The sequence below is a fragment of the Cololabis saira genome, chromosome 1 (assembly GCF_033807715.1).
Source record: "Cololabis saira isolate AMF1-May2022 chromosome 1, fColSai1.1, whole genome shotgun sequence".
Taxonomy (NCBI): Eukaryota; Metazoa; Chordata; class Actinopteri; order Beloniformes; family Belonidae; genus Cololabis; species Cololabis saira.
The window spans coordinates 43,411,189-43,436,991 of NC_084587.1; the positions used below are offsets into that span (position 1 = coordinate 43,411,189).

Genomic DNA, 25,803 nt, shown 5'->3' on the forward strand with positions numbered 1-25,803 from the left:
AGCAGTTCAGTTCAGTTTTATTTATATAGCGTTTATCACAACACAAGTTGTCTCTAGGCGCTTTCCAGAGACCCAGAACATGACACACTACCCCCCTCTCAGGACAGGACACTGACCTCGGTGAGGCTGGACCCACGCACAACAGTCAATAATCACATTAAACATCTGTGTAAGACACTGCCCAGCTGTCCTGTCCTCTCCCTGTCTGATATTTTGTCTCCTCCAGATTGGACTACTGTAACGCACTTCTCATCCTGGGAAGAGTGTCCCAAAGCTCCAGCAGAGTCAGAAGAGCACGTAAACGTGGTGGTATCACACCCGTGCTCACGCCCCTGCTCTAGCTGCCCGGGTCCTCCAGAGTTCAGTACACATCTGCTCTGCTGACTCGTCGGTGCATCCATGGCAACGCTCCAGTCTGTCTTAAAGAACTCATCACGCAGCCTCTTCTCCGGAGACAATGGGTGGTGGACTATGGAGATGGAGCGTTCCCCCCTGTGGAATGTCTGAAGGCCCTTAAAGAGGCCTGGAAGACCTACGTTCTCAAAGACGCCTTTTAATGACCAGCTCCATGTTAACCTTTATGTTTTATTTGTGTAAATGTCTGTATTTTTCATATGCATGTCTGTGTATTTGTACTTTTAATCCTGAAAAGATGTGTTTCAAATGAAAAGTGCATTATAAATAAAATGTAGTATTATTATTATTTTCATTATTATCACTACTACTACTACCATTCATGTGTTCTGATGAAAACAGACAGACATGTACAGACTGAACTATCTGTCCAACAGAGACAGTTTCTCTGACAGGAGGAAACTCTTGAGACTGAACTCAACACAGAGACACTGAAGAACCAGACCAGGACCAGAACCCGAACCCAGGATAAAGAGGTTCAGTGAATGTGGTGTTGAAGGTGTGGAGGTGGATCAGTCGGCCAGAGGAGACGCTGTAAAAGGACAGAGTTCCAGCAGGAACGTCCACATACACTGCTACTCTGTCAGAGGCTGAGGAAGAGGAGGAGGAAGGTGTTACTCTGTCATTGTGGGAGACACTGTACCCACCATCACCAGAAGAGAATAGACTCCAGGAATAATCGTTCCCTCCAAACATACAGTCAATAGAGTCTCCTTTCCTTCTGATTCTTCCGTAACTCACTGATACAGAAACTCCTCCTCTCCACTGGACCTCCCAGTAACAGCGACCCGTCAGAACTTCTTTACACAGCAGCTGAGGCCTGTAATCAAACCTGTCTGGATGATCAGGATATGACTGATCCTCCTTCACACATGTCATCTTCCTGTTGTCATCAGACAGTTTGATGTTGTTGTTGAGCGTGTTTGTGTCAATGGTGAGTTGACAGGAATCTGATGGAGAGACCAAACAACCCAGCTGCAGTTATTATTGATCTGTCATTGATTATTGGTGGACTCATGAATGAGTGATGTGACAGTGTGAAGATGGTTGAATGAAATAAAAACACACTTACACTTCCTCAGACCTGGTGTCAACCATTGTTGTCCAGCAGGCTCCACCCTGAAAGGAGGAGGGGGGTCAGACCAGCACAGTCTCTTTCAGCAAACATGGACATTACATGGCTCTCACACACTGATGAAGGAACAGTCCAACACTTGGACAGATGCAGTTGAATGCAGCATTTCTTAAGTCCTGTCCTGTGGTCGTCACCTTCCAGCACAGTTTCAACACATTCTTTTCATCTGATTCCATCTCTGCTGAATCAGGAGCAGGAGGAGGCCATGTCATGGATGTGTGAAGGTGCAGCTGTTATTGTGCTGTGATGGGACTGAAAACCTCACTGCTGTGGTTCTGGTATGTTTACTGAGTCAATACCGGCTCAGAGTTGTGAACTACATCTATCAGCTGTGCTGCAGCAACTTTATCTGCTGAAAGATCTCTGTTCAAAGCCAAAGAGTCACAAAGATGATGTTCACTGCAAATGATGAAGAGTCCAGCACACTGATGTTCTTATATCTTCATACCTGAGAGTGTCCAGTCTCCAGCGGGGATCCTCCAGTCCAGCAAACAGAAGCTTCCCTGCTGATTCTCCTGGATGGTTGTAGCTCAGGTCCAGCTCTCTCAGGTGGGAGGGGTTGGAGCTCAGAGCTGAGACCAGAGAAGCACAGCCTTCCTCCGAGATCAGACAGCCTGACAGCCTGCAGACACACAACACACATGCAGATACCGTGAGAGAACGGCTCTGAAACTAAAGCTGACTCTGTCCTCATGTTCACCTGATGATGGGGCTGACGAAAGAGATAGAGGATCAGCAGAAACACTGGAATTCATCCTGAATCCAACAAATGTTGAGACGTTTCAGTCTGAACTAAACTTGTCTGCAATGAAGGTTATTTTACAGAATATGGGTGAATCCCTGGATTTGTTCTCCCCCCTCTTTTCTTTTGAAGAAGTCTGAACCTAATGAACATTGTGGTTCTGGCAAATATTTACAAATAATCTTTGACAGTAGGAAGAAGGAAAGGAGCCAAATGGCCCTATTTGACATTGTCAAGAGAAGAATAAAGGTTTCACAAATCTCAAACTGTGGTAAATATATTCTTTAATATCTAAGACATAATCTGTTCCAGGTTTAATAATCTAGGCTTTGTGGTTTTTAACTGGACTTGGTCTAAGGTCTCTTACTCTAACATTAAGTGGCACAGTCCTTGAAATAAAATAAAATGGTCCTGGACTGCCGCTCTTTGAACCGCCATCCTATTGTGGTGGAGGGGTTTGTGTTCCCCGAATGAACTTAGGAGCTATGTTGTTGTGGGCATGCGACCCTGAAACCCCTAGGGTCTCCCATGGCAAGCAGGTCCTAGGTGATGGGCAGACTAAGAACGGTTCACAAGCTAATCATGGAAAATAAAAAATCAGGGGCCGTTACGTCGCCTGGATCGGTGTTGTGGACGCAAAGTCTGTGGTGCCCCCGAACCCGGTGGTGGACACCGGCAGTAAGGGATCTCTCAGGCTGAAGAAGGAGTCATAGCAGGCCATGTTGGCCTGTGAGACTCCTGACGCAGTAGATAGGTACCGGCAGGCTAAACAAGCCGTAGCTCAGGCAGTCCTGGAGGCAAAAACTCAGGTCTGGGAAGATTTTGGTGAGGCCATGGAAGAAGACTATCGGGCAGCCTCGAAGAAATTCTGACAAACCGTTCAGCACCTCAGAAATGGGAAGCAGTACTCTGCCAACACAGTTTACGGTGAAGGTGGGGAACTGTTGACCTCGACTGGGGACATCAGCGGACGGTGTTAGGAATACTTTGAGGATCTGCAAGCTGTCTCTAGGCCCTTTCCAGAGACCCAGAACATGACCCTCGAGCAATTATCACATAACCATAATATAAACAATGGCAGGTAAAAAACTCCCCTAGTGGGAGAAAGACCCCAAGCCTAACAGTGGCCACTAACAGTGGCAAGAAAAACCTTGAACAGGACCTGGTTCATAAGGGGGACCCTCCTGGCGGAGGCCAGCTGCATACCTGCCAACATTGGGCTGTGAAAAATAGGGAGATTGTCTGGGGTAGCGGTTGGAATGCTCCACTCACAACATCCCCGCCCTGATATAAACAAGGCGACTTTTAATGAGCTTTAAATCCATAGCTACAATGAAATGTGCTAAAATGTACCTCCCAAAATGATTCTACAGCCTTCTTGGAGCCAAATAAGTTTAGTATTAATAACAATAAAATACAATATTTGTAGAATTTTCCAGGTTCCCTTTGTCACCCAAGGACCTGTTGTAATTGTAGGTGTCAGACTTTGCAGCTTCAATCACTTTCTTGGAGGGAACATACTTGTGGCCAGGGCTGGTATGGTTAATCTTGCAAGAAAGGAGTGCGCAAAGAGTAGAATTATCCATACTCATTGTGTTTCCTGTGAGGATCTTTTTCACCACACTGAATGAGCTCTCTGAGCTTGCATTGCTGTGAGGGATGCAGAGCTTTGCCTTCATCAGTGATGCCAGATTTGTAAAGCTCTCCTCTTTCCCTAGAAGAACCCAGTACCTTCAACTCTCTCTTCCTGTGGGAGATCCTTGCTTGCTATGACTTGATACTCCACCAACTCTTCCCTCAGCTTTTTTTTTAAGCATTTTCTCAAACAAAACAAATTTTCAAATTTTCAAATAAAAAAATAACATATTTTAACCATTTTCCAAACAATAAAATAACTGAAAACATCTGAAAAATGGTTCAAATATGTTATTTTGTAACTTGAAAATTTAAAAATATGTTTATGTAATGCTTTGCTGATGAGAGAATATATTTCTCTATTTTTCTTATTTTTGTGAGGGGGGATATTGTTTTTAGGCACTACCTTGTTCTCTATAGCTGATATAACATGAATTACTGTGGGATCGATAAAGTTTTTATTTTTGCCATCTGAGAAAATTAAACATATTATTTTTGGTGCCTAACTGTTTCCCAAGTATATTAGTGCGTGTGTGAATCAATAAATGAGACGTAAAACGTAAATTTCTTTGTAGAAAGGCGCTTTATGAAAATAAGTCCATTCACTTGTATTAGTTTACAGCGCAGTCTTGCCACATCCAATATGGCGGCGACGTTGACGTATTGGCAGCTCCATGGGGCGGAGCTTGGACGTAGGCAGTGCTTTTGGGTTGGGTTGCCAGGTTTGTCAAGAACCCGTCAATATAATACATCCATGCAGGAACCCCGACACGTGAAACACCATTGACTCATTTCACTTTAAAATCGGGAGATAAGCGGGAGAAATTACAAATCGGGAGCAGGGCGGGAGAAATGGTTGAAAATCGGGAGACTCCCGCTTAAATCGGGAGTGTTGGCAGGTATGCAGCTGGGAAGAACAGAGAAAGGAGAGACACAGACACAATGGCTAACTGGTGCACTATAGGGACAACTATACAAGCAGATGTAGACAGCAGACACTTAGGAGGTCAGAGAGCAGACATCTACACAGACAGGTGGAAGCAGGCACTGGGATGATCAGAGGGGGGGACTGCAGGTCAGCATGCAACTCCTTAAGGTCTGGCCTGCAAACATGCACAAAAGAAAAAAAAAGAGGGGGCAGACCAGCACGACAAACTACAAGAACAATTGAGAACAATGATGGTTTTGTACGGAGCTCCTGAAGGGACATGGATTTTTATTTTTGTATATAATGAGTTTTACGTGCGCACGTGAAACATTTAAGTGAGCACGTAAAGTTGTTTACGTGAGCACGTAAAACGTTTATGCACTCACTAAAAAGTTTCACGCGCTCTCGCAAAACTTATAAGTGAGCGCCTAAAAGTTATTCTACGTGAGCGCGTAAAAACAAGTACATGGGAGTATTGCTGGAACAGGAGACCCTCCAGTTGCGCCCTGCTCTGTTTATGAATGGAAATTACATTACAGGATTTAGCTGAGCTATATTTTAAACTGGGACTCCATTATAAGGACATTACCACTTTGCTTGCAAGTAAACAACTTTACGTGCTCACTTAAAGGTTTTACGCGCACGCGTAAAGGTTTCACGTGCACGCGTGCAACTCATTATAAAAAAATTAAAATCCATGTCCCTTTAGGGGCTCCGTAGTTTTGAGATACTTATAATTGATAAATTAGAAAGGAAAACAAGAAAAGGAGAGAAGAAGGGGTGATGGGCACCGCTCAGTGGATCATGTTGGTGTCCCCCTGGAGTGTAGGTCTATAGCAGCATATCTACAATGAAGCTGGTTTGAGACAATTATAGTCTTGTTCTATAGCTGCAGCTATGACTACTCACCCTAACACACTAGAGTTTACACTAACTAGATATTTACTAACACGAGCTAGAGGTTTACTAAACACTAATTATGTTTACTAAAGATAAAGGTTTTAAGTTTGGTTTTAAAGGTGGAGGTGGTGTCAGCCTCCTTAACCCAGATTGAAAGTTGGTTTCATAGTAAAGGTGCCTGATAGCAGAATGCCCGCCCTCCAAATCTACATTTGGATACTCTAGGAACTACGAGTAAACCTGCACTCCGAGAACGGAGAGCTCTGCCAGGATCATAAGGCACTATCAGGTCTTGCAAATAATGCGGACCTAAGCCGTTTTGGCCTTTATACGAAAGTAATAACATTTTGAATTGGATTCTGAATTTTATGGGGACAAATGGAGTGAAGCTAAAACAGGAGAGACGTGGTCTCTCCTGTTGATTCCTGTCAGAACTCGCACTGCTGCATTTTGGATCAGCTGGAGCCTATTCAGCAAATTACTTGGACATCCTGCTAATAACACATTGCAGTAATCTAGTCTAGAAGATACAAACGCATGAATTAGCTTTTCCGCATTACTCTGTGAGAGGATGTTCCTAATCTTTGCGATATTACGGAGATGGAAAGATGCTATTTTACAGACCTACTAAATATACGGCTTAAACCAGGGGTTCTTAACCTTTCTGACCTTGGGGCCCAATTTTTTCAGTACAGAGTGGCCCGGGGCCCATTAAATATAAACACTCTATAGCAGGGGTATTCAACTAAAACTTTAAGAGGTCCATTTAGAGAAAATTTACTCAAGCGAAGGTCCAGAACATCATAATATATATATATATATATATATATATATATATATATATATATATATATATGTGTGTGTGTGTGTGTGTGTGTGTGTGTGTGTGTGTGTGTGTGTGTGTGTGTGTGTGTGTGTGTGTATATTCAAGTAGCCTCATAGTTGTATCAACATCTGCATCTGACTGTTATACTAAAAAAAGTACATATTTGCCAATTAACATGTTTAACTTGAATTAAACATATTTTTTTCTCTTAAAAATAAAGTAGATTTTATTTTATTTTTCAAATGCTATCTTATTTTATTTCTCTACCAGCAGTTTGAATTTCCCCTTTTCTTTGTTAATTGTCTCAACACATTTTTATACTAAATTAATATAAACACATCTTAACAATTTAACAGTTTTGCAGTTTTTCTTTCTTCCCCTCTTATAATCTTATGCCCCCACTTTCTGTCGTTCAGTGAGAGAACTGAGCTCTAATTTCTTCTGTCAGGACTTTAAATCTGGGCTGGATGGTGTCAGGTTCTCATATGCATGTGGAGGTGCTCATTGATGAGCCTGAAACGATATTTAGTTTTAATTATGTTCACTGTGGAGAAAGCTGCTTCACAGCTGTATCTGGACCCAAACATGGGCAGGATGTTTTAAGATGGTCAGTTTATTTTTCTGTGACTTCAGTTCAGACTTGAGTGGATATGTTTGATGAAAAACTTTGTGTTTTGTTTCAGTGGCCTTTCACTTAAGCACTTTGAACGCCACGGTCTCTGAACGTATGAGACACTGGTTTTGTCCCAGTGGGAAGACTGAACAAGATGAATTTGTCCATTCCGGGTTGCATATTTAAAAATACAGCGAGGACAAAACTTAGTTTGATTTTACTTTAAGTTATTTACATTAATAAGTTGTCAGGACTCAGTGTGTCGGGTTCATCCGAGCCTGATCAGCTGCGACGGGCACAGCCCGCACCGCAGCTCTCTGGTCGCGCTGCAGCAGTTACTTTCCGATGCTTTTTCGAAAGCCCGAACAGTCCAGTCCAGCAGACACGACAGCCCACGCATCTACATCTACCATCCTTCAGCAGTAACGACGGAGCCCACCGCCGGAGCGGCAGCCTCAGCCGACCTCCCCGGCCGCGGGGACGCGCCGGGATAAATGATCACGCCGCGCTCGCTCGCTCTGGGCGCAGACCCAATTAATCGATCCCTGATCCTGGCAGATCTAAACCTACTCTGTGCAAAATGAAGGATTTTCTCTGTAAATACACACAATTTCTCTTACTATTACACGTACAGCTAGCTGAGTGTCTTCTTCTCCTCATTTGGTTGGGAGTTGCTATGCAGTCCCGCGGCCCTCGCGGCCCACACGTACAAAACTGAATTTTTTTTGGCGGCCCACTAGATGGCGCTCGCGGCCCAAGTGTGGGCCGCGGCCCTATGGTTAAGAATCACTGGCTTAAACGACAAATCCTGATCAATAACGACACCAAGGTTTCTCACAGTTGCACTGGAAGCCATCGCAACACCATCTAATCCCTTCCTAAGGTGTTTGCCACCAAAAATAATAACCTCTGTTTTGTCGGAATTTAGAAGCAAAACATTTCCGGACATCCAGTCCTTGATGTCCCTAAGACATGCCTGAAGTTTGGCTAATGGTTCTGTTTCATCTGGCTTTATAGACAAATAGAGCTGCATATCATCAGTATAGGAATGAAAATGTATTCCTTGATTCTGGATTATACTTTCCAATGACTGCATGTATAATCTCAACAAGATTGGCCCTAGCACTGAACCCTGGGGAACACCATAACATACCCTTGACTGTTCTGAAGAAACCTCATGCACATGAACAAACTGGAATCTGTCAGATAGATATGATTTAAACCAATGTAGAGCTGTCCCTTTAATCCCAACAACATGCTCTAAGCTGTGCAGTAAGATGCTGATCTACAGTGTCAAAAGCAGCACTGAGGTCCAGTAGAACCAGTATGGACACTAATCCCTTATCTGAGGCCATAAGAAGGTATTTCGTGACTCGAACCAGTGCTGTCTCTGTGCTATGATGCATTCTGAACCCTGACTGAAAAACTTCAAACAGATCGTTTCTACACAACTGTTCACATGGGTTGCAATTACTTTTCCCAGAATTTAAGATACAAATGGAAGGTTGGAAATCGGTCTATAATTAGCTAAAATGTCTGGGTAAAGAGAAGGTTTTTTAGAAAAGGTTTGATTACTGCAACTTTAAAAACCTGTGGTACATATCCTACGTTTAGGGATACGTTGATCTGGTCCAGTATTGTCGTGCCAATAAGAGAAAAAAACATTTTTGAATAGTCGAGTCGGGATGGGGTCTGACATACATGTGGTTGACTTAGCTCTATTGACGAGTGAGGTCAGCCCAGGGAGGTCTATAGGATCAAAACAGTCTAGAGACAAGTCAGAGCCTAGGGAAGTAGCTAAAGCTGAAGAAACGCCCAAAGCCGCTACCGGCTGGGCTTGATTGATATCTTTTCTAATTTTGATGATTTTACTGTTAAAGAAGCTCATACAGTCTTCACTACTGAGAGCTGCAGGAATGCACGGCTCAACAGAGTTGTGACTCTTTGTCAGCCTGGCTACAGTGCAGAAAATGTGGGTTACTTTTGTTATCCTCTATCAACAATGAATAATAAGCTGTTCTGGCTTTGCAAATGGCTTTTTTATATACTATTAGATTATCTTTCCATTCACGATAGGAGTCTACACACTTACAAGAGTACCACTTCCTTTCCATTTTACGCACGTTTTGTTTCAACATGCGGATATCTGAATTATACCAGGGAGTTAAGCTCCTATGATTGGAAACCCTCCTTCTCAAAGGAGCAACTGAATCTAAGGCTAAGTGCAGCAGATCTGCAGTGTTACTGGCAAGGAAATCAACATCTGCAGAGGTAGAACCCAGATCACTGGCCTCGACTACTTCACTATTTTGCACTGTCGTAAGATGAGCAATGGCCTCCCTAAATTTAGCAATAGCTTCATCAGACAAACATCTGCTAAAATAATACCTCCTATTTTGCGCTTCAACATTGACAATATTAAATTCAAACATTATTAACTAGTGGTCAGATAGGAGGGAGTTTACAGGCGATACAAACAGATTATCGGCCTGGGCATCTGTACCAGATCCTCCTGGACGGCTCCCTAGGGAGGTGTTCCAGGCATGTCCCACCGGGAGGAGACCCCGGGGAAGACCCAGGACACGCTGGAGAGACTATGTCTCTCGGCTGCAACATCTCTGACTCCCCTCGGAAGATCTGAAGGAAGTGTCTGGGGTTAGGGAAGTCTGGTCATCCTCGCTAAGACTGCTGGAACTGCAACTCGGAAGAAAAATGGATGGATGAATGGTCCTGGACTGATGAGACACAATTGGAGCTTTTGGACAAGTCCCATCGTCTTTATGTTCGCTGACACAAAAATGAAGCCTTCAAAGAAAAGAAGACTGGATCTACTGTGGAGCATGGAGGAGGTTTGGTTCTATTCTGGAGCTGCTTGGCTGTGTCTGGCTCAGGGGGTCTTGAATCTGTGCAGCTACAATGAAATCTCAAGACCATCAAGAGTTCTGGAGACAAAAGTGCTGCCCATCAAACGATGTTGTGAAATTTCGTGTGAACGGTTGAAAGTTGTGTCCTCTACGCGCCTTATTCTTAGTATGCGTTAGCCATTATCTGTTAGCCTAACTGGTGATCTAAAACCGGCTGAAATCCCACTGGTTCTCCAAACAGAACCCTGAGATTGCTATTTAATGCAGGTAAGACCTGAACTCCTCACATGAACTTCACACAAGCACTCTTAAAAATCCTAAAACATCCTTCAATATCAAGCACACTTGGTGGATTCTGACCTGAGAGACTCCAGTTTGCAGTGTGGACTCTCCAGTCCAGGACAAAGCTCCTTCAGTCCAGAATCCTGCAGGTCGTTGTTACTCAGGTCCAGTTCTGTCAGACTGGAGGACTGAGAGCTGAGAACTGAGGACAGATCTGCACAGATTTCCTCTGAGAGGTTACAGTCACTCAACCTGCAGAGGAGATAATTAAGTTATTTAAACACTGATTATGTAATTTAATAAAGAAATGAATAACAGAACTTTAATGAAGACTGATTCATTGAACTATTAATCGTTAAGTATTGATCATACTACAGTCTTGATCAAAGTGATCGCTGCATTTGTCTTCATGTAAAGTTTCTGGGGATGAATTATTGTTGAGAACTGGTCCCACATGAACCTGAACTCAGTTGAACAGTGAATTTAACCGATTTCTTCCATGAACACAACATTTGATTGTAATTAAAACAGATGTGTCTGTGTTTGTCCTTACACAACTTTCTTGGAGGCTTTGACCACCGGCAGCAGCCTCTGTAGAACATCCTCTGAAGCTGAGTATTTCTTCAGGTCAAACACTTCCAGACCTTCTTCTGATGACAGTAAGATGAAGACCAGAGCTGACCACTGAGCAGGAGACAGTTTATTTGTGGAGAGACATCCTGAACTCATGGACCGTTGGATCCCCTCCACCAGAGAACCAGCGTTCAGTTCATTCAGACAGTGGAACAGGTTGATGCTTTTCTCTGCAGACAGATCCTCACTGATCTTCCTCTTGATGTATTTAACTGTTTCCTGATTGTTCTGTGAACTTCTTTGGTTTGATGTCATCAGACCTCGTAGGAGGTTCTGATTGGTCTCCAGTGAAAGACCCAGGAGGAAGCGGAGGAACAAGTCCAGGTGTCCGTTTGGACTCTGTAAGGCCTTGTCCACAGCACTCTGATAGAAGTCAGTCTCTGCTCTTGTTTTAAACCATCTTGAGGTGTTTTCTTGTTCCTCCAGCAGGTTGACTCCAGACTTGATGAAGGTCTGATGGACATAAAGAGCAGCCAGAAACTCCTGAACACTCAGATGGATGAAGCAGAAGACCTGGTCCTGGTACAGGCTGCTCTCCTCTCTAAAGATCTGTGTGAACACTCCTGAGTACACTGAAGCCTCTCTGATATCGATGCCACACTCTCTCAGGTCTGGTTCATAGAAGATCAGGTTTCCTTTCTGCAGCTGCTCAAACGCCAGTTTTCCCAGAGACTCCATCATCTTCCTGCTCTCTGGACTCCAGTGAGGATCTGTCTCAGCTCCTCCATCATACTTGACCTTCTTCACTTTGGTCTGGACCACCAGGAAGTAGATGTACATCTCAGTCAGGGTCTTGGGCAGCCCCCCTCCCTCTCTGGTTTCCAGGACTTCCTCCAGGACCGTAGCAGTGATCCAGCAGAAGACTGGGATGTGGCACATGATGTGGAGGCTCCGTGATGTCTTGATGTGGGAGATGATCCTGCTGGTCTGCTCCTCATCTCTGAACCTCTTCCTGAAGTAGTCCTCCTTCTGTGGGTTAGTGAACCCTCTGACCTCTGTCACCATGGAAACACACTCAGGAGGGATCTGATTGGCTGCTGCAGGTCGTGTGGTGATCCAGAGATGAGCAGAAGGAAGCAGGTTCCCCCTGATGAGGTTTGTCAGCAGCACATCCACTGAGGTGGACACTGTAACATCAGTCACGACCTCATTGTTGTTGAAGTCCAGAGGAAGTCGACTCTCATCGAGACCGTCAAAGATGAACACGACCTGGAACTCTTCAAAGCTGCAGATCTCTTTGGTTGCAGTGAAGAAGTGATGAACAAGTTCCACCAAGCTGAACTTTCTCTCTTTCAGCACATTCAGCTCTCTGAAGGTGAACGGAAACATGAACTGGATGTCCTGGTTGGCGGTTCCTTCAGCCCAGTCCAGAGTGAACTTCTGTGTTAGGACTGTTTTCCCGATTCCGGCCACTCCCTTCGTCATCACTGTTCTGATTGGTTCATCTCTACCAGGTGGGAGTTCAAAGATGTCTTCCTGTCTGATGGTTGTTTCTGATCGGTCTGTTTTCCTGGATGCTGCTTCAATCTGTCTGACTTCATGTTCTTCATTGACCTCTCCAGTCCCCCCCTCTGTGATGTAGAGCTCTGTGTAGATCTGCTTCAGAAGGGTTGGGTTTCCTGCTTTAATAATCCCCTCAAACACACACTGGTACTTCTTCTTCAGCTTAAACTTCAGCTGCTTTTGAGAAAATGCAACCAACGCACCTTAATAAAAGAATATAAAGAGAAAGATTTAGTATTTTATAAATTTCACGTAGCAACTTAATTCTTCTAACAAAAATTAATCAGGATTTGAACATCCACTGATCAGCTGTAAAGTTACGATGAGCTGTCCAATATTGAGTCGATCACTTTTGAAACATATTGTGTACTTGGAAGTGACAATAGCACCTGGGGGTCCTGGGGTTTCTAATACCAGGATGTTAGCAGTAGAGCCCTGATGGGTTGTGGGTTTGTGGGTTGTTGTGTTTTTGTTGGTGTTGTGGTGTCTGTGAAGTGGAATTTCCAGGTTTAGGATTTGGATTAGTCCATCAGATCACATCAGGTTGGTATATCAGAAATCTGGAGGATGGATGAACACCTCAGACCCTTAATTGTGTTCTTAGAGACATTCCTAAGCAAGGTGTGACCAGAGACTTGTGGGGCCGACTGGTCTGCAGAAAGGTTTAGGCGGGTGTCAACGGTCAAAATGACCTTCATGTGGATAAAGAATGTAGATTTGATGCCAGCAGAACTTTGTTGGAAGAAGATGAGCAGAGCTCCTGACTTCATCATCTTTCAGTGGTTTTAATGTTGTGACCGATCTGTGAATGTTGTTCATCTCCCGAGGCATTCTGGGTCATTTATCCAGGAGCTTAAATGTTCAGAGAAATCCTCTTACTGCTTTGCAGACGCTCAGCCAGCTCCTCCTGCTCCATTATCCTCAGGAAGTTCACAGTGATCTTCACAAACGCCTCTGTGCTGCTCCTCCTCTGTTCTTCATCCTCAACCTCCAACAGATGCTCTAGGGATTCTGGGTAATTTGGACTCAGCCCCCTCTGGATCTTCTTCAGCTCGTTCTTCACAAACATGACAATGTTGTCCTCCAGCAGCTGGAACAGAAGACCACATGAAGGACACAATCAGACTGAAACCATGGAGACAAACATCAGACCCATGTTGGACAGACTGACAGTCCACTGGTCTCCAGAGACCAGCATGGAGACAAACATCAACAGAACAGATGGAGAAGCAGTTGTTCATATACAGACCAGAAATATGGAGTCCAGCTGTGTCTGATGCTGCTGGACAGACGGACCGCTGGGAGGCTCTGAGCTCTGCTGGTCCACTCTGTGGAGGAACCAGGAAGAATTAGCTCACATCATGTCTGTCCACCCAGAGTAGGGATGCCCCGATACCATTTTTTTCACACCGAGTATGAGTACGAGTATTTTAATTTGTATACTCGCCGATACTGAGTACCGATTCGATACTTCTACCACAAAAATAACTAGGCTAAAAATGCAACTTGGAAGACAGGTTTTATTTGCAACAGAAATTCAATTTTAAACAAAACTCAGCTGGCCGGGCTTTCCTCCACGCTTTAGTCTCATCGCAGGTACATCAACTGCGCATGTGCGGTGCTTCACCTGAAGCCGTCCGTGTGAAACAACATAAACAATCAAATAGTATTAAAAAAACAGTCTAAATGAAATGATGTTACGCACTCTTGTACAGTAGGTGGCGGTATGCACCTTAAAGTTGGTTGTGATCCGCCAATAAAACAGAGAAGAAGAAGAACATAAACAATCCCATTGTTACATTCCGGTTAGCTGCTAGTCGGCTAAGCTTAGCGTGGTGATGAGAAGAGAGTGATACCCGTGAGTGAGACTGGCAGCGCCGTTTCAGGCAAGATAGCGACAATTAATGCAGCGGGATGTCAGCAGGGTGGACATATTTCAAAATAAGGGACGACGACAAAAGCAAGACAGACTGCGGGCTGTCGGCGCGGCTAACGCGGCTAACCGGCTAACGCGGCTAACCGAAATGTAACAATGGGATTGTTTATGTTGTACTGTGAGTTACGTGGAGTGTTTAATAAAGTTCCCTGTGAGTAAGGGTAATACTCAACCATCCAGTTTGTATAATTAAGGAAGATAGAACAAACTGAAACACGGAACAGCTGGCTGAGCAGCGGCGGCTCGGCGGCTGCTCCGCCGCCAGGCTGCAGACTGACCCGGGGAGCCGCGGGGCGACTCAACATCTCCCCCTAGAGTCACTAACCAGTAACTACAACAACAATGAAGTATCAGTGCATGGTATCGGAGAATTGTTTACGAGTACGAGCATATGACAGCAGTATCGGCCCCAATACCGATACCAGTATCGGTATCGGGGCATCCCTAACCCAGAGATAAACACAAGCTGAAGGTCCATGAAGTCATGTTTGATGAGGACAGTACATCAGAGGACTGGCTGTGGTGGTGAAGGTTTTAGTAGTCCTGCTGATCCTACTGAAAACGTACATGTGACCTCAATGAGAGCTCTGCTAGTTCATATATTTACAAAATCCAGTTCTTCTCCAAGAAAAGTTACAACAAGATCAGGAACATGGACAAATGATGGAGACTTAAACCAGCTCATTATCTCTGGATCATCACCAGGATCAGTCCTCTGGAAGGTAAGACCTCCAGATGTGTCAACCAGAGGAAAAAGCTCTTGAGATGAGAAGAAGATCTATGAGGAGGAAGCTCAGACCACAATCAGGTGATGGGGGACCACACGGGTCCAGGACTACATGGATCTACTCAAGAAGAAAGTTTGTGGACCTTTCTTAACATGAGGACTGATTTAAATACATTTAATTCATTTAAATACATCCACCTCTCTGAAGAAGACTGTTGGTCTTTAAATTCAATAAATCTTTCATTTGAGCCGTCACTCTTCAAGCACAAACAGCTGGATTGATGCAGAAGAGAGTCTCTTTTCTGATGGACCCTGATAGAAGACAAACGTTCAAAATATACACATTCCATTTATATAATAAATAAATGATATAATATGAAAATATTTAGTCTATTTAAAAAGTATTAAACATAAATCCTTGGCAAGCATTTAGATACACTCACCTCTTTACTGCAGAACGTTGGTCTCCTTTAAAGTTAATAAACTTTTCATTTGACCGGTCACTCTTCAAGGACACACAGCTGGGTACAGCTCCAGCTCCAGGTCCAGGTCCAGGTCCAGGTCCAGGTCCAGGTCCAGGTCCAGGTCCAGGTCCAGGTCCAGGTTGGTTCCTGTAATAATGGAGTTTGGTGATGTGAGTTTGGAGCTCTGACATGCAGAAGAGTCATGGACAGTTAGAGATGCTCATCTCACCTCTGAGGGGCAAGTGTGTGGAGATGGCACTGTCCCCTCTGATAAACCATAGCATCAGAATATTTTTAAATGTTTTAGTTGTTTCCCACCTTCAGCCCACCCTGATACCGGTGGCTGTGTCATTAACAGACTTGTGTAGACCTTGACGTCACACTGGTGATAACCATTAATTTCAATTAGGTGTGTTAAAGCAGATAAATGTCTAAAACATGCAGGACACGTCTTAATATGCGTGTTAGATCATATTTCAGGAATGAAGGGGTCAACTAATCTGAAAAAAACATTAATTACGTAAACATTTCATTTTTTTCATTTTCATCAAGTGTCTTCAAAATACCAACCACACAGGTTTTTTCAGACACAATGAGGTAACACAGCACACACGCCACAGAAATTTGACTTAATGCTGCACAATCTGGAGTTTTGATAAACTCGCTTCATGGCCCTCTGCAGCTGAGTGTTTTAAGAATGTTATTGTGTTAGATAAACGTTCAACATATACATATATATTATATTATATATTTCTTGGAAAAATGAATCTGCCGAAGTTACATCAGGATCCTTCAGCCCAGTCCAGAGTGAACTTCTGTGTTAGGACTGTTTTCCCGATTCCGGCCACTCCCTTCGTCATCACTGTTCTGATTGGTTCATCTCTACCAGGTGGGAGTTCAAAGATGTCTTCCTGTCTGATGGTTGTTTCTGATCGGTCTGTTTTCCTGGATGCTGCTTCAATCTGTCTGACTTCATGTTCTTCATTGACCTCTCCAGTCCCCCCCTCTGTGATGTAGAGCTCTGTGTAGATCTGCTTCAGAAGGGTTGGGTTTCCTGCTTTAATAATCCCCTCAAACACACACTGGTACTTCTTCTTCAGCTTAAACTTCAGCTGCTTTTGAGAAAATGCAACCAACGCACCTTAATAAAAGAATATAAAGAGAAAGATTTAGTATTTTATAAATTTCACGTAGCAACTTAATTCTGGGACTGGCAGCGCCGTTTCAGGCAAGACAGCGACAATTAATGCAGCGGGATGTCAGCAGGGTGGACATATTTCAAAATAAGGGACGACGACAAAAGCAAGACAGACTGCGGGCTGTCGGCGCGGCTAACGCGGCTAACCGGCTAACGCGGCTAACCGAAATGTAACAATGGGATTGTTTATGTTGTACTGTGAGTTACGTGGAGTGTTTAATAAAGTTCCCTGTGAGTAAGGGTAATACTCAACCATCCAGTTTGTATAATTAAGGAAGATAGAACAAACTGAAACACGGAACAGCTGGCTGAGCAGCGGCGGCTCGGCGGCTGCTCCGCCGCCAGGCTGCAGACTGACCCGGGGAGCCGCGGGGCGACTCAACATCTCCCCCTAGAGTCACTAACCAGTAACTACAACAACAATGAAGTATCAGTGCATGGTATCGGAGAATTGTTTACGAGTACGAGCATATGACAGCAGTATCGGCCCCAATACCGATACCAGTATCGGTATCGGGGCATCCCTAACCCAGAGATAAACACAAGCTGAAGGTCCATGAAGTCATGTTTGATGAGGACAGTACATCAGAGGACTGGCTGTGGTGGTGAAGGTTTTAGTAGTCCTGCTGATCCTACTGAAAACGTACATGTGACCTCAATGAGAGCTCTGCTAGTTCATATATTTACAAAATCCAGTTCTTCTCCAAGAAAAGTTACAACAAGATCAGGAACATGGACAAATGATGGAGACTTAAACCAGCTCATTATCTCTGGATCATCACCAGGATCAGTCCTCTGGAAGGTAAGACCTCCAGATGTGTCAACCAGAGGAAAAAGCTCTTGAGATGAGAAGAAGATCTATGAGGAGGAAGCTCAGACCACAATCAGGTGATGGGGGACCACACGGGTCCAGGACTACATGGATCTACTCAAGAAGAAAGTTTGTGGACCTTTCTTAACATGAGGACTGATTTAAATACATTTAATTCATTTAAATACATCCACCTCTCTGAAGAAGACTGTTGGTCTTTAAGTTCAATAAATCTTTCATTTGAGCCGTCACTCTTCAAGCACAAACAGCTGGATTGATGCAGAAGAGAGTCTCTTTTCTGATGGACCCTGATAGAAGACAAACGTTCAAAATATACACATTCCATTTATATAATAAATAAATGATATAATATGAAAATATTTAGTCTATTTAAAAAGTATTAAACATAAATCCTTGGCAAGCATTTAGATACACTCACCTCTTTACTGCAGAACGTTGGTCTCCTTTAAAGTTAATAAACTTTTCATTTGACCGGTCACTCTTCAAGGACACACAGCTGGGTACAGCTCCAGCTCCAGGTCCAGGTCCAGGTCCAGGTCCAGGTCCAGGTCCAGGTCCAGGTCCAGGTCCAGGTCCAGGTCCAGGTTGGTTCCTGTAATAATGGAGTTTGGTGATGTGAGTTTGGAGCTCTGACATGCAGAAGAGTCATGGACAGTTAGAGATGCTCATCTCACCTCTGAGGGGCAAGTGTGTGGAGATGGCACTGTCCCCTCTGATAAACCATAGCATCAGAATATTTTTAAATGTTTTAGTTGTTTCCCACCTTCAGCCCACCCTGATACCGGTGGCTGTGTCATTAACAGACTTGTGTAGACCTTGACGTCACACTGGTGATAACCATTAATTTCAATTAGGTGTGTTAAAGCAGATAAATGTCTAAAACATGCAGGACACGTCTTAATATGCGTGTTAGATCATATTTCAGGAATGAAGGGGTCAACTAATCTGAAAAAAACATTAATTACGTAAACATTTCATTTTTTTCATTTTCATCAAGTGTCTTCAAAATACCAACCACACAGGTTTTTTCAGACACAATGAGGTAACACAGCACACACGCCACAGAAATTTGACTTAATGCTGCACAATCTGGAGTTTTGATAAACTCGCTTCATGGCCCTCTGCAGCTGAGTGTTTTAAGAATGTTATTGTGTTAGATAAACGTTCAACATATACATATATATTATATTATATATTTCTTGGAAAAATGAATCTGCCGAAGTTACATCAGGAGCAGGTTACGAATTTAGATTCACCGCTCTCAATAGGAGAACTCCATGAAGCTCTTCAACATATGCCTAATAATAAAGCTCCGGGCCCAGGTGGCTTTCCTGCCGAATTCTATAAGGAATTCTGGAACATATTAACACCGACATTTTATAAAATGGTCCTAAATGTTAGGGAGAATAAAAGCTTACCCTTAAATATGAATTCTGCTAATATTAGTCTCTTATTAAAACCGGATAAGGATCCTTTGCTCCCATCGACCTACCGCCCAATATCATTGATAAATGTAAATCTTAAAATAATCAGCAAAGCTCTTACCAAACGTCTGAAAAGAATTACCCCTTCTATTATACATCCGGATCAAACAGGTTTCATTAAAGGTAGACATTCCTCTACTAACACTCGTAGATTACTTAATATTATAGATAATTCGAGTATCAATAAACAGGAAACTACTATTATATCTTTAGACGCAGAAAAAGCATTCAATCGGGTAAATTAGAAATTTCTATTGGCAACTTTACACAAATTTGGATTTGGCGAATCTTTTATTGACTGGGTAAAAATATTATATAGCTGTCCCAAAGCACGTGTAAGGACAAATGATCAAATCTCTACAAGTTTTAACTTGCAAAGAGGTTCCAGACAGGGTTGCCCCCTTTCTCCTTTTGCAATATTTATTGAGCCTTTAGCTGCAGCTATTAGACAAAATCAAAATATTAAAAGGTATACAATGCAAAACATTAGAGCACAAAATAAGTCTTTATGCGGATGACGTACTACTCTTCCTCCAGAATTCACAAACCTCACTATCACAGACAATTGCACTTATAGAGAGATTTTCATCTCTGTCCAACTATTTTATTAATTGGTCTAAATCCAAGGTTTTGTGTGTTAACTGCAATTTTAGGAATACAGCCAATACTAAATTACAATCAGGGAACATTAGATATTTAGGCATAAATATCTCCCCTAGGCTGTCATAGTTAATAAAATGAAATTATGTTCAGCTTTTAAAGAAAATAGAAGATGATCTTTCCAGATGGAACTCTCTTCCCATTTCACTCATGGGAAGAATAGTCACCATCAAAATAATGGTTTTACCGAGAGTAAACTATTTTTTCTCAATGATACCTTCCAAACCCCCTCCTTCTTGGTTTAAGTCATTGGATTCATATGTGTCAAAATTTCTGGGGAGGAATAAAACACCACGTATTAGCTTAAAGACATTACAAAAATCCAAAGAATGTGGAGGTTTGGATTTACCTAACTTCCAGTATTACTTCCTAGCGAATAAACTACAGTATATTTTAAAATGGTCGAAAAATCATTCTTTAGATAGTCAATGGCTGGACTCAGAATAATTGTTTTGCAATGATCTGGAAATCTCAGATTTGCCATTTATTAGTGAAAACATTAAACATCATAAATGTTTCAAAAGCATTAATATTAGCACAACTCTGACAGCCTGGTGGGAATTCCTTAAAGTAGCTAAAGTTTCTCCATGTGACCGCACACCCATATGGAACAACCCAGATATCCTGCAAAATGATAAAAAGATGGTAAACTTTGTTCAATGGAGAGACCAAGGAGTACGGTATCTGCAGCATGTAATCATAGGTGGACAAATTGTACCTTTTAATACACTCACTGTTCAATAGGGAATTAGCAGTAATACATTTTTAGAATACCAACAACTTAAGGCCATAATAAATAAAAGATATAAACTTAACCAATTGGACCTACAACTTCCCGCCAGGATAATAGAGTTATTGAACCTAAGCACTCTAAAGTTGTTATCAAAACTTTACAGGTTAGTGTCCAAAATAGACAACTCAGTCTCTCTTCCGATTTCAAAATGGGAGGCGGATCTCTCTCTTAACACCGACCAGATTTCTTGGTCACAAATATGTTTAAATACTTTCACTATGACTAAGAACCCAAATTTAAAACTTATACAGTACAACGTTCTTCATAGAATACATTATACTGGATAAAGGATGTTCCAGATGGGCTTTGTCACCTCTAACATCTGCTCACAGTGCACAGAGAACACCCCTGATAATTATATGCATGCTTTATGGTTTTGTACACCGGTACGGAAGTTCTGGACGGAGATTTGTGAGGATTTATCCACATGGATCAACTACAGAATTCCAGTGTGCCCCATGATATGCATATTAGGTCACTTGGGAGATATCCACATGGAGTCTAACTCGGTACACTTGGTTCTCACTGCCTTATGTATCGCAAAGAAAACCATTCTAGTGAATTGGAAACAAAAGTCCGGCTTATGTATTAACCACTTTAGGAATCTTCTATCAGATCAAATTAGTAATGAGATAATGTCTGCCTCCACTGAACAACATTCGGCCGAACTGCATTCTCTCTAGTCCCCGATTGTAGGCTTCATTACCTAGTGGGGGCGGGGGGGTGGTGATCCCGTAGCCCTTGGGGTTGGGGGTCAGCTTGGGGGGGCTGGGGCGCGGGCCTCGGGAATACCTCATGGCGGTGGGGGCGGGGGGGGGGGGCGACTGGGGGGGTCCCGGGTGGGGGGCTGTGGCCCAGGCGTCTCCGGTCCATTCTGGGGGGTGCTGGGCTGTGGACGTGGGGGTCCCACTCAGAGGGCCCGGCTCTGCCTGGGTGGGGGTAGGCTGTCTGCGCTGGGGGGGCATCACTGCCTTGGTCCGCCGTCGCTGAGCGGACGGCGGACCGCTCAGCGACGTCTGCGGCGTCTGCGTCCCCGCACACGCAGAGTCCCCCCTGCGTCTGCGGGGACCCAGCGGGCCCTTGGGGTGTCCGCTGGGGGGGCGCCGCTGTCCCGCGTGGCCCGGTACTCCCCGCCCCTCGATTTTAATAACACCTTAGACACCCCACACTCAACATTTAACAAATACATTTAACAAGGATACTTAGCGTTCTGGAGGGGAGGGGGTCATTGTCAGTACGATACCCTGACCTCCCCCTCCCTGTTTTTATTGCATTAGCCACATGCACTCAACACCAGGGGTGGGAGAGGGGCCCACACCACCCGCGTTCCCTCGCCGGCCTGGGCCGGGTGGGTCTGGCGGGGCTCGCCGCGCAGCCTGGGATGCATTCTGGTGGTGCTGGACCCTCCCGGGGTTGTGCGTGAATGTGCGTCCTTGTCGGTGAGAATGTAGTATGGAGGGCCGCTTTCGTGGGGGTTGGTGCGCCTGCCCGCGTCGGCGGCCGGGGCGGCCCTGTCTCTCCGGGCAGGCTGGCCTCTCGCCGGGTGGGGGTCGTTGGCCTGGGGGGTGAGGGCCTCCTAGCCAGGTGTCCGGCCCGGACCGGGTGGCCGGGGTTTGCCTGGGTAGCGGCCCGCCGCCGTGGGATCACTGGCTGCCTCTTCCCGAAGTCGCGGGTCCCCTCGCTGGCGGTGGGTTTCCTCCCGCCTCTTCTCGCCTTCTGTGGGGTTGCTGGTGGCCTGGGTTCCGGGTTCTTCCTTGTCGGCCTCTGGTCTCGTTGCCCCGCCCCCGCGCCCCCCCCCCCCCCCCCCCCCACTATAGATACAGTTCAGGTGCACGCACGCACGCACGCACGCACGCACGCACGCACGCACGCACGCACGCACGCACGCACGCACGCACGCACACACACACACACACACACACACACACACACACACACACACACACACACACACACACACACACACACACACACACACACACACACACACACACACACTTTCTCTGTAGTTTTTGGGGTTAGTTAATCATGGTAGCTTAGCTTAGATTGCGATTGGATCTCGAGATTTGGGACGGTTGCTGCTCGTGTTTTGGTCGGTTTCGTGTCTGTTCTGTTTTCTTTTCTTTTTTTTCTTTTTTTTCTTGGTTTTTGGTGCAGATTTCCAGTGCTCGACGTGTGCCTCCATGTGCTCTTGCTTCCTGGTTTAGCAGAGGATGTCTGCCCCCCCCCCCCCCCCCCAAAAAAAATGGGTTTGTATGTGTATATATATATGTATGTGTATGCGTATGTATATGTATATATATTAAATATAGTAACAATGCACATATATATGCCTTAGGTTTTTACCAACATGGTATTAACCATTAATATGTGTGCAGACAAGGTATAAAAGAAAAAAAAAAGTATTAAACATATATCCTTGGCAAGCGTTTAGATACACTCACCTCTTTACAGCAGAATGTTGGTCTCCTTTAAAGTTAATAAACTTTTCATTTGACCGGTCACTCTTCAAGGACACACAGCTGGGTACAGCTCCAGCTCCAGGTCCAGGTACAGCTCCAGCTCCAGCTCCAGCTCCAGGTCCAGGTACAGCTCCAGCTCCAGGTCCAGGTACAGGTCGATTCCTGTAATAATGGTGTTTGGTGATGTGAGTTTGGAGCTCTGACATGCAGAAGAGTCATGGACAGTTAGAGATGCTCATCTCACCTCTGAGCTGTTTTAGAGGGAGGGACTCCCTCCTCTCTGTCCTCACACTGGTCCATTCTGCTGAATTCACGTCCACATCAGCTCACACACACACACACCTTTATCTGCATAGGAAACATACATCACTGGTGTTGTACAGAGACCAGCTGATCCTGCACTGGTTTGCTCCTCTTTTGTTATTATATCAGTGTCACTTGAATGCAGTCAGATAGCAGTGGGAGGTAGAGGAAGAGTACATGAACATGTTTCCTTGCACAGAACCATTCATTTATTTTGTTTTAAGTGGACAGCACTTCTACAGTTGTGTCTGCTGATTCTGCTCTTAGGTTTCAAACTTCCAGTCACCGACCTCTCTGATTTGAAAATAAAATTATTTGAACAACAGAGTCTTTTCTGCAGCAACAGGAATTTGAAAATCTGGAAAAACCTGAAAGAGACTCGGCCTCTACGTCAGTCTGGTTCCTGTAAATGTGAAGAAGCTCAAAGGTTAAGCTTTCCTGCAGAGACACATGTCCTCCTCCTTCACAGCCTCATTACACAACAAATACACAAGCATCAAAGAACCACTTCTTCCAGGAACCACACTTTATTTTGAAAGGCTCCACAGGAAACAGTAGTCTGACTTTAGTGCTGGAGACGACAGCTTCAATCCAGGAAATAAAAACGCCTCACAATTTGTTTGATGAAGAAAACTAATCATCAACGATGAGGTTGTGAACATGCACAGTTCACCCCTCAGCTCAGATGAAGTTTAGAGACTTCATCTTCATTTAGAGACCGGTAGGAACAGAGAGAGGCACCAGTAGCCGTTTGGAGTGGGCAGGGATGGTCAAGCTCACAGAATTGGTTACTGATGGTAGCAGTTGAGTACGAATTAGGCACCGAAGGATATGTGCCAGAATGGCTTTACTAACCGCTTCCAAATCTTGGATGAATAAACATCCTTGAACATCCTGCCATAAGAATAGGTTCCTATAAATTGCTTCAGCTGTTTCTTTCTAATAGGGCCTATTAGCAGGCGATTACTGCTTATAAAATAAGCAGTAATCGCCTGCTATCAGCAGAGATAACATGTCCCAGAAATGTGATTTGTTGACACACTCACTTTATGGCCCTCTGCAAAGGTCCAAGGTTCACCTTTCAAATTAAAACAAACCAAAAACTGACTAGCAGGATCCACAGGCACACTGAGAAAGGTGTTTGCAAGGTCCAAAACAGAAAACTATTTTACCGAACTAGGAATCTGTGTCACAATGGTGTACAGATTACGCACGGAAGGATACACGCCAGAACAGCTTTGCAAACTGCTTGCAAGTCTTGGACAGGAAATCTAGGTGTGCAGACAGGAGAATTTGGACATTTCCTGTTGTATCTAAAACACGTCTGGCCTTGAATACACAGTTACAGTTCATTTAGAAGAAATCGTCTTGCCAAATTGCACCAACTACAGGGACAAAATCTAATCAATATTTGCTCCGAGTCAATCACTAAATGATCAAAACAACAATCAAACCCCAGCTTCTCCCTTGTCTGAAAGTTTGAGGCTGAACTTCCATGTATGATGTAAACAGCTGAAAATGCAGGGGTGATACAGAGGTGGGTTTGGGGCTGGAGGTCCCAGGTTCAAGCCCTGGAATGGCAACCAGGATGAACCACCTTGGCCCCTGAGCAAGGCCTTAACTCTAATTTCTCCATGGTGTGTGTGTCTCAGATGTAAGTCGCTTGGATAAAAGCATCTGCTAAATGACAATAGTAGTAGATCAGATCACTGACGTCTGGTTTTCCAATCTGAATCTGATAATTTTAACAACCTCCTGACATTTTACAACCTAGGTAAAAAGTCCTTTTGGACTGGACTTTGTTGTCTCTTGGTGGTAAATGGTCTGATCCTACTCTGTCAATAGATTTGAATAAATGTAATACTTTAAGTAAGTCTGATTTCTGCTTAGTTCAGAATTATAATTCAATTTACAATTTTAACCACATTATGAGTAATCCCAGTCTCGTTGTATATTGGATGTACAATAATAATAAAGGCTTTACTTACTTAATTACGTCAGTTAATTGCGGTCTTGGTGTTAATTGAAGAGTTTTAGGACCAAATGGCTCAGAAACTTCAACTCATTTGAACTCCTGTCAACGTCAATTTAGATGTATTCTAATGCAAGAAAACAGCAGTCTGACTTTAATGGAGACGACAGCTTCATTCCAGGAAATAAAAACACCTCACAGTTTGTTTGATGAAGAAAACAAATCATCGGCTGATTATCGCAGTGTTACTGATCAATAAAGTAAAATATATATTGTAATTTAACAATTATGTACATTTATCTTGAAACACAAAAATGATCAAAGTTTGCAGGTAAATCAGAAGTGAACAACATCTCCAAACATTACATAGCAGAAACAAACAGGAAAGTTCCTGAAGACAAAGTTCAAGGGGTAAACAAACAAACTCACAGTTTCTTCAAACAGTCCAAAGACTTGAAGACGAAGATTCTGCTGAACTGATCCTGACTGAGTCAGAG

The 25,803-nt window shown here is 43.9% G+C and overlaps 1 protein-coding gene across 2 annotated transcripts; it reads right to left on the reverse strand.

The window, feature by feature from the left end:
- Nucleotides 1-3: 3 nt before the first annotated feature.
- Nucleotides 4-25,803, reverse strand: LOC133446388 (NACHT, LRR and PYD domains-containing protein 12-like). 2 transcript variants are annotated; one of them, XM_061724417.1, is made up of 11 exons: nt 23,276-25,311; nt 23,014-23,193; nt 18,051-18,224; nt 15,582-15,749; nt 13,725-13,803; nt 13,355-13,565; nt 10,893-12,678; nt 10,418-10,591; nt 1,998-2,171; nt 1,487-1,533; nt 4-1,364 (listed from the first exon to the last, which is right to left on the reverse strand). In XM_061724417.1, the coding sequence occupies exons 1-11, from the start codon at nt 23,329-23,331 to the stop codon at nt 832-834; spliced, it is 3,582 nt and encodes a 1,193-aa protein (XP_061580401.1). In that variant the 5' UTR covers nt 23,332-25,311; the 3' UTR covers nt 4-831. The 2 variants fall into 2 exon arrangements, 1 of the variants encoding a protein (XP_061580401.1); XR_009782833.1 differs by adding an exon at nt 25,736-25,803 and having other exon boundaries at nt 1,232-1,364; nt 1,487-2,171; nt 23,276-23,379.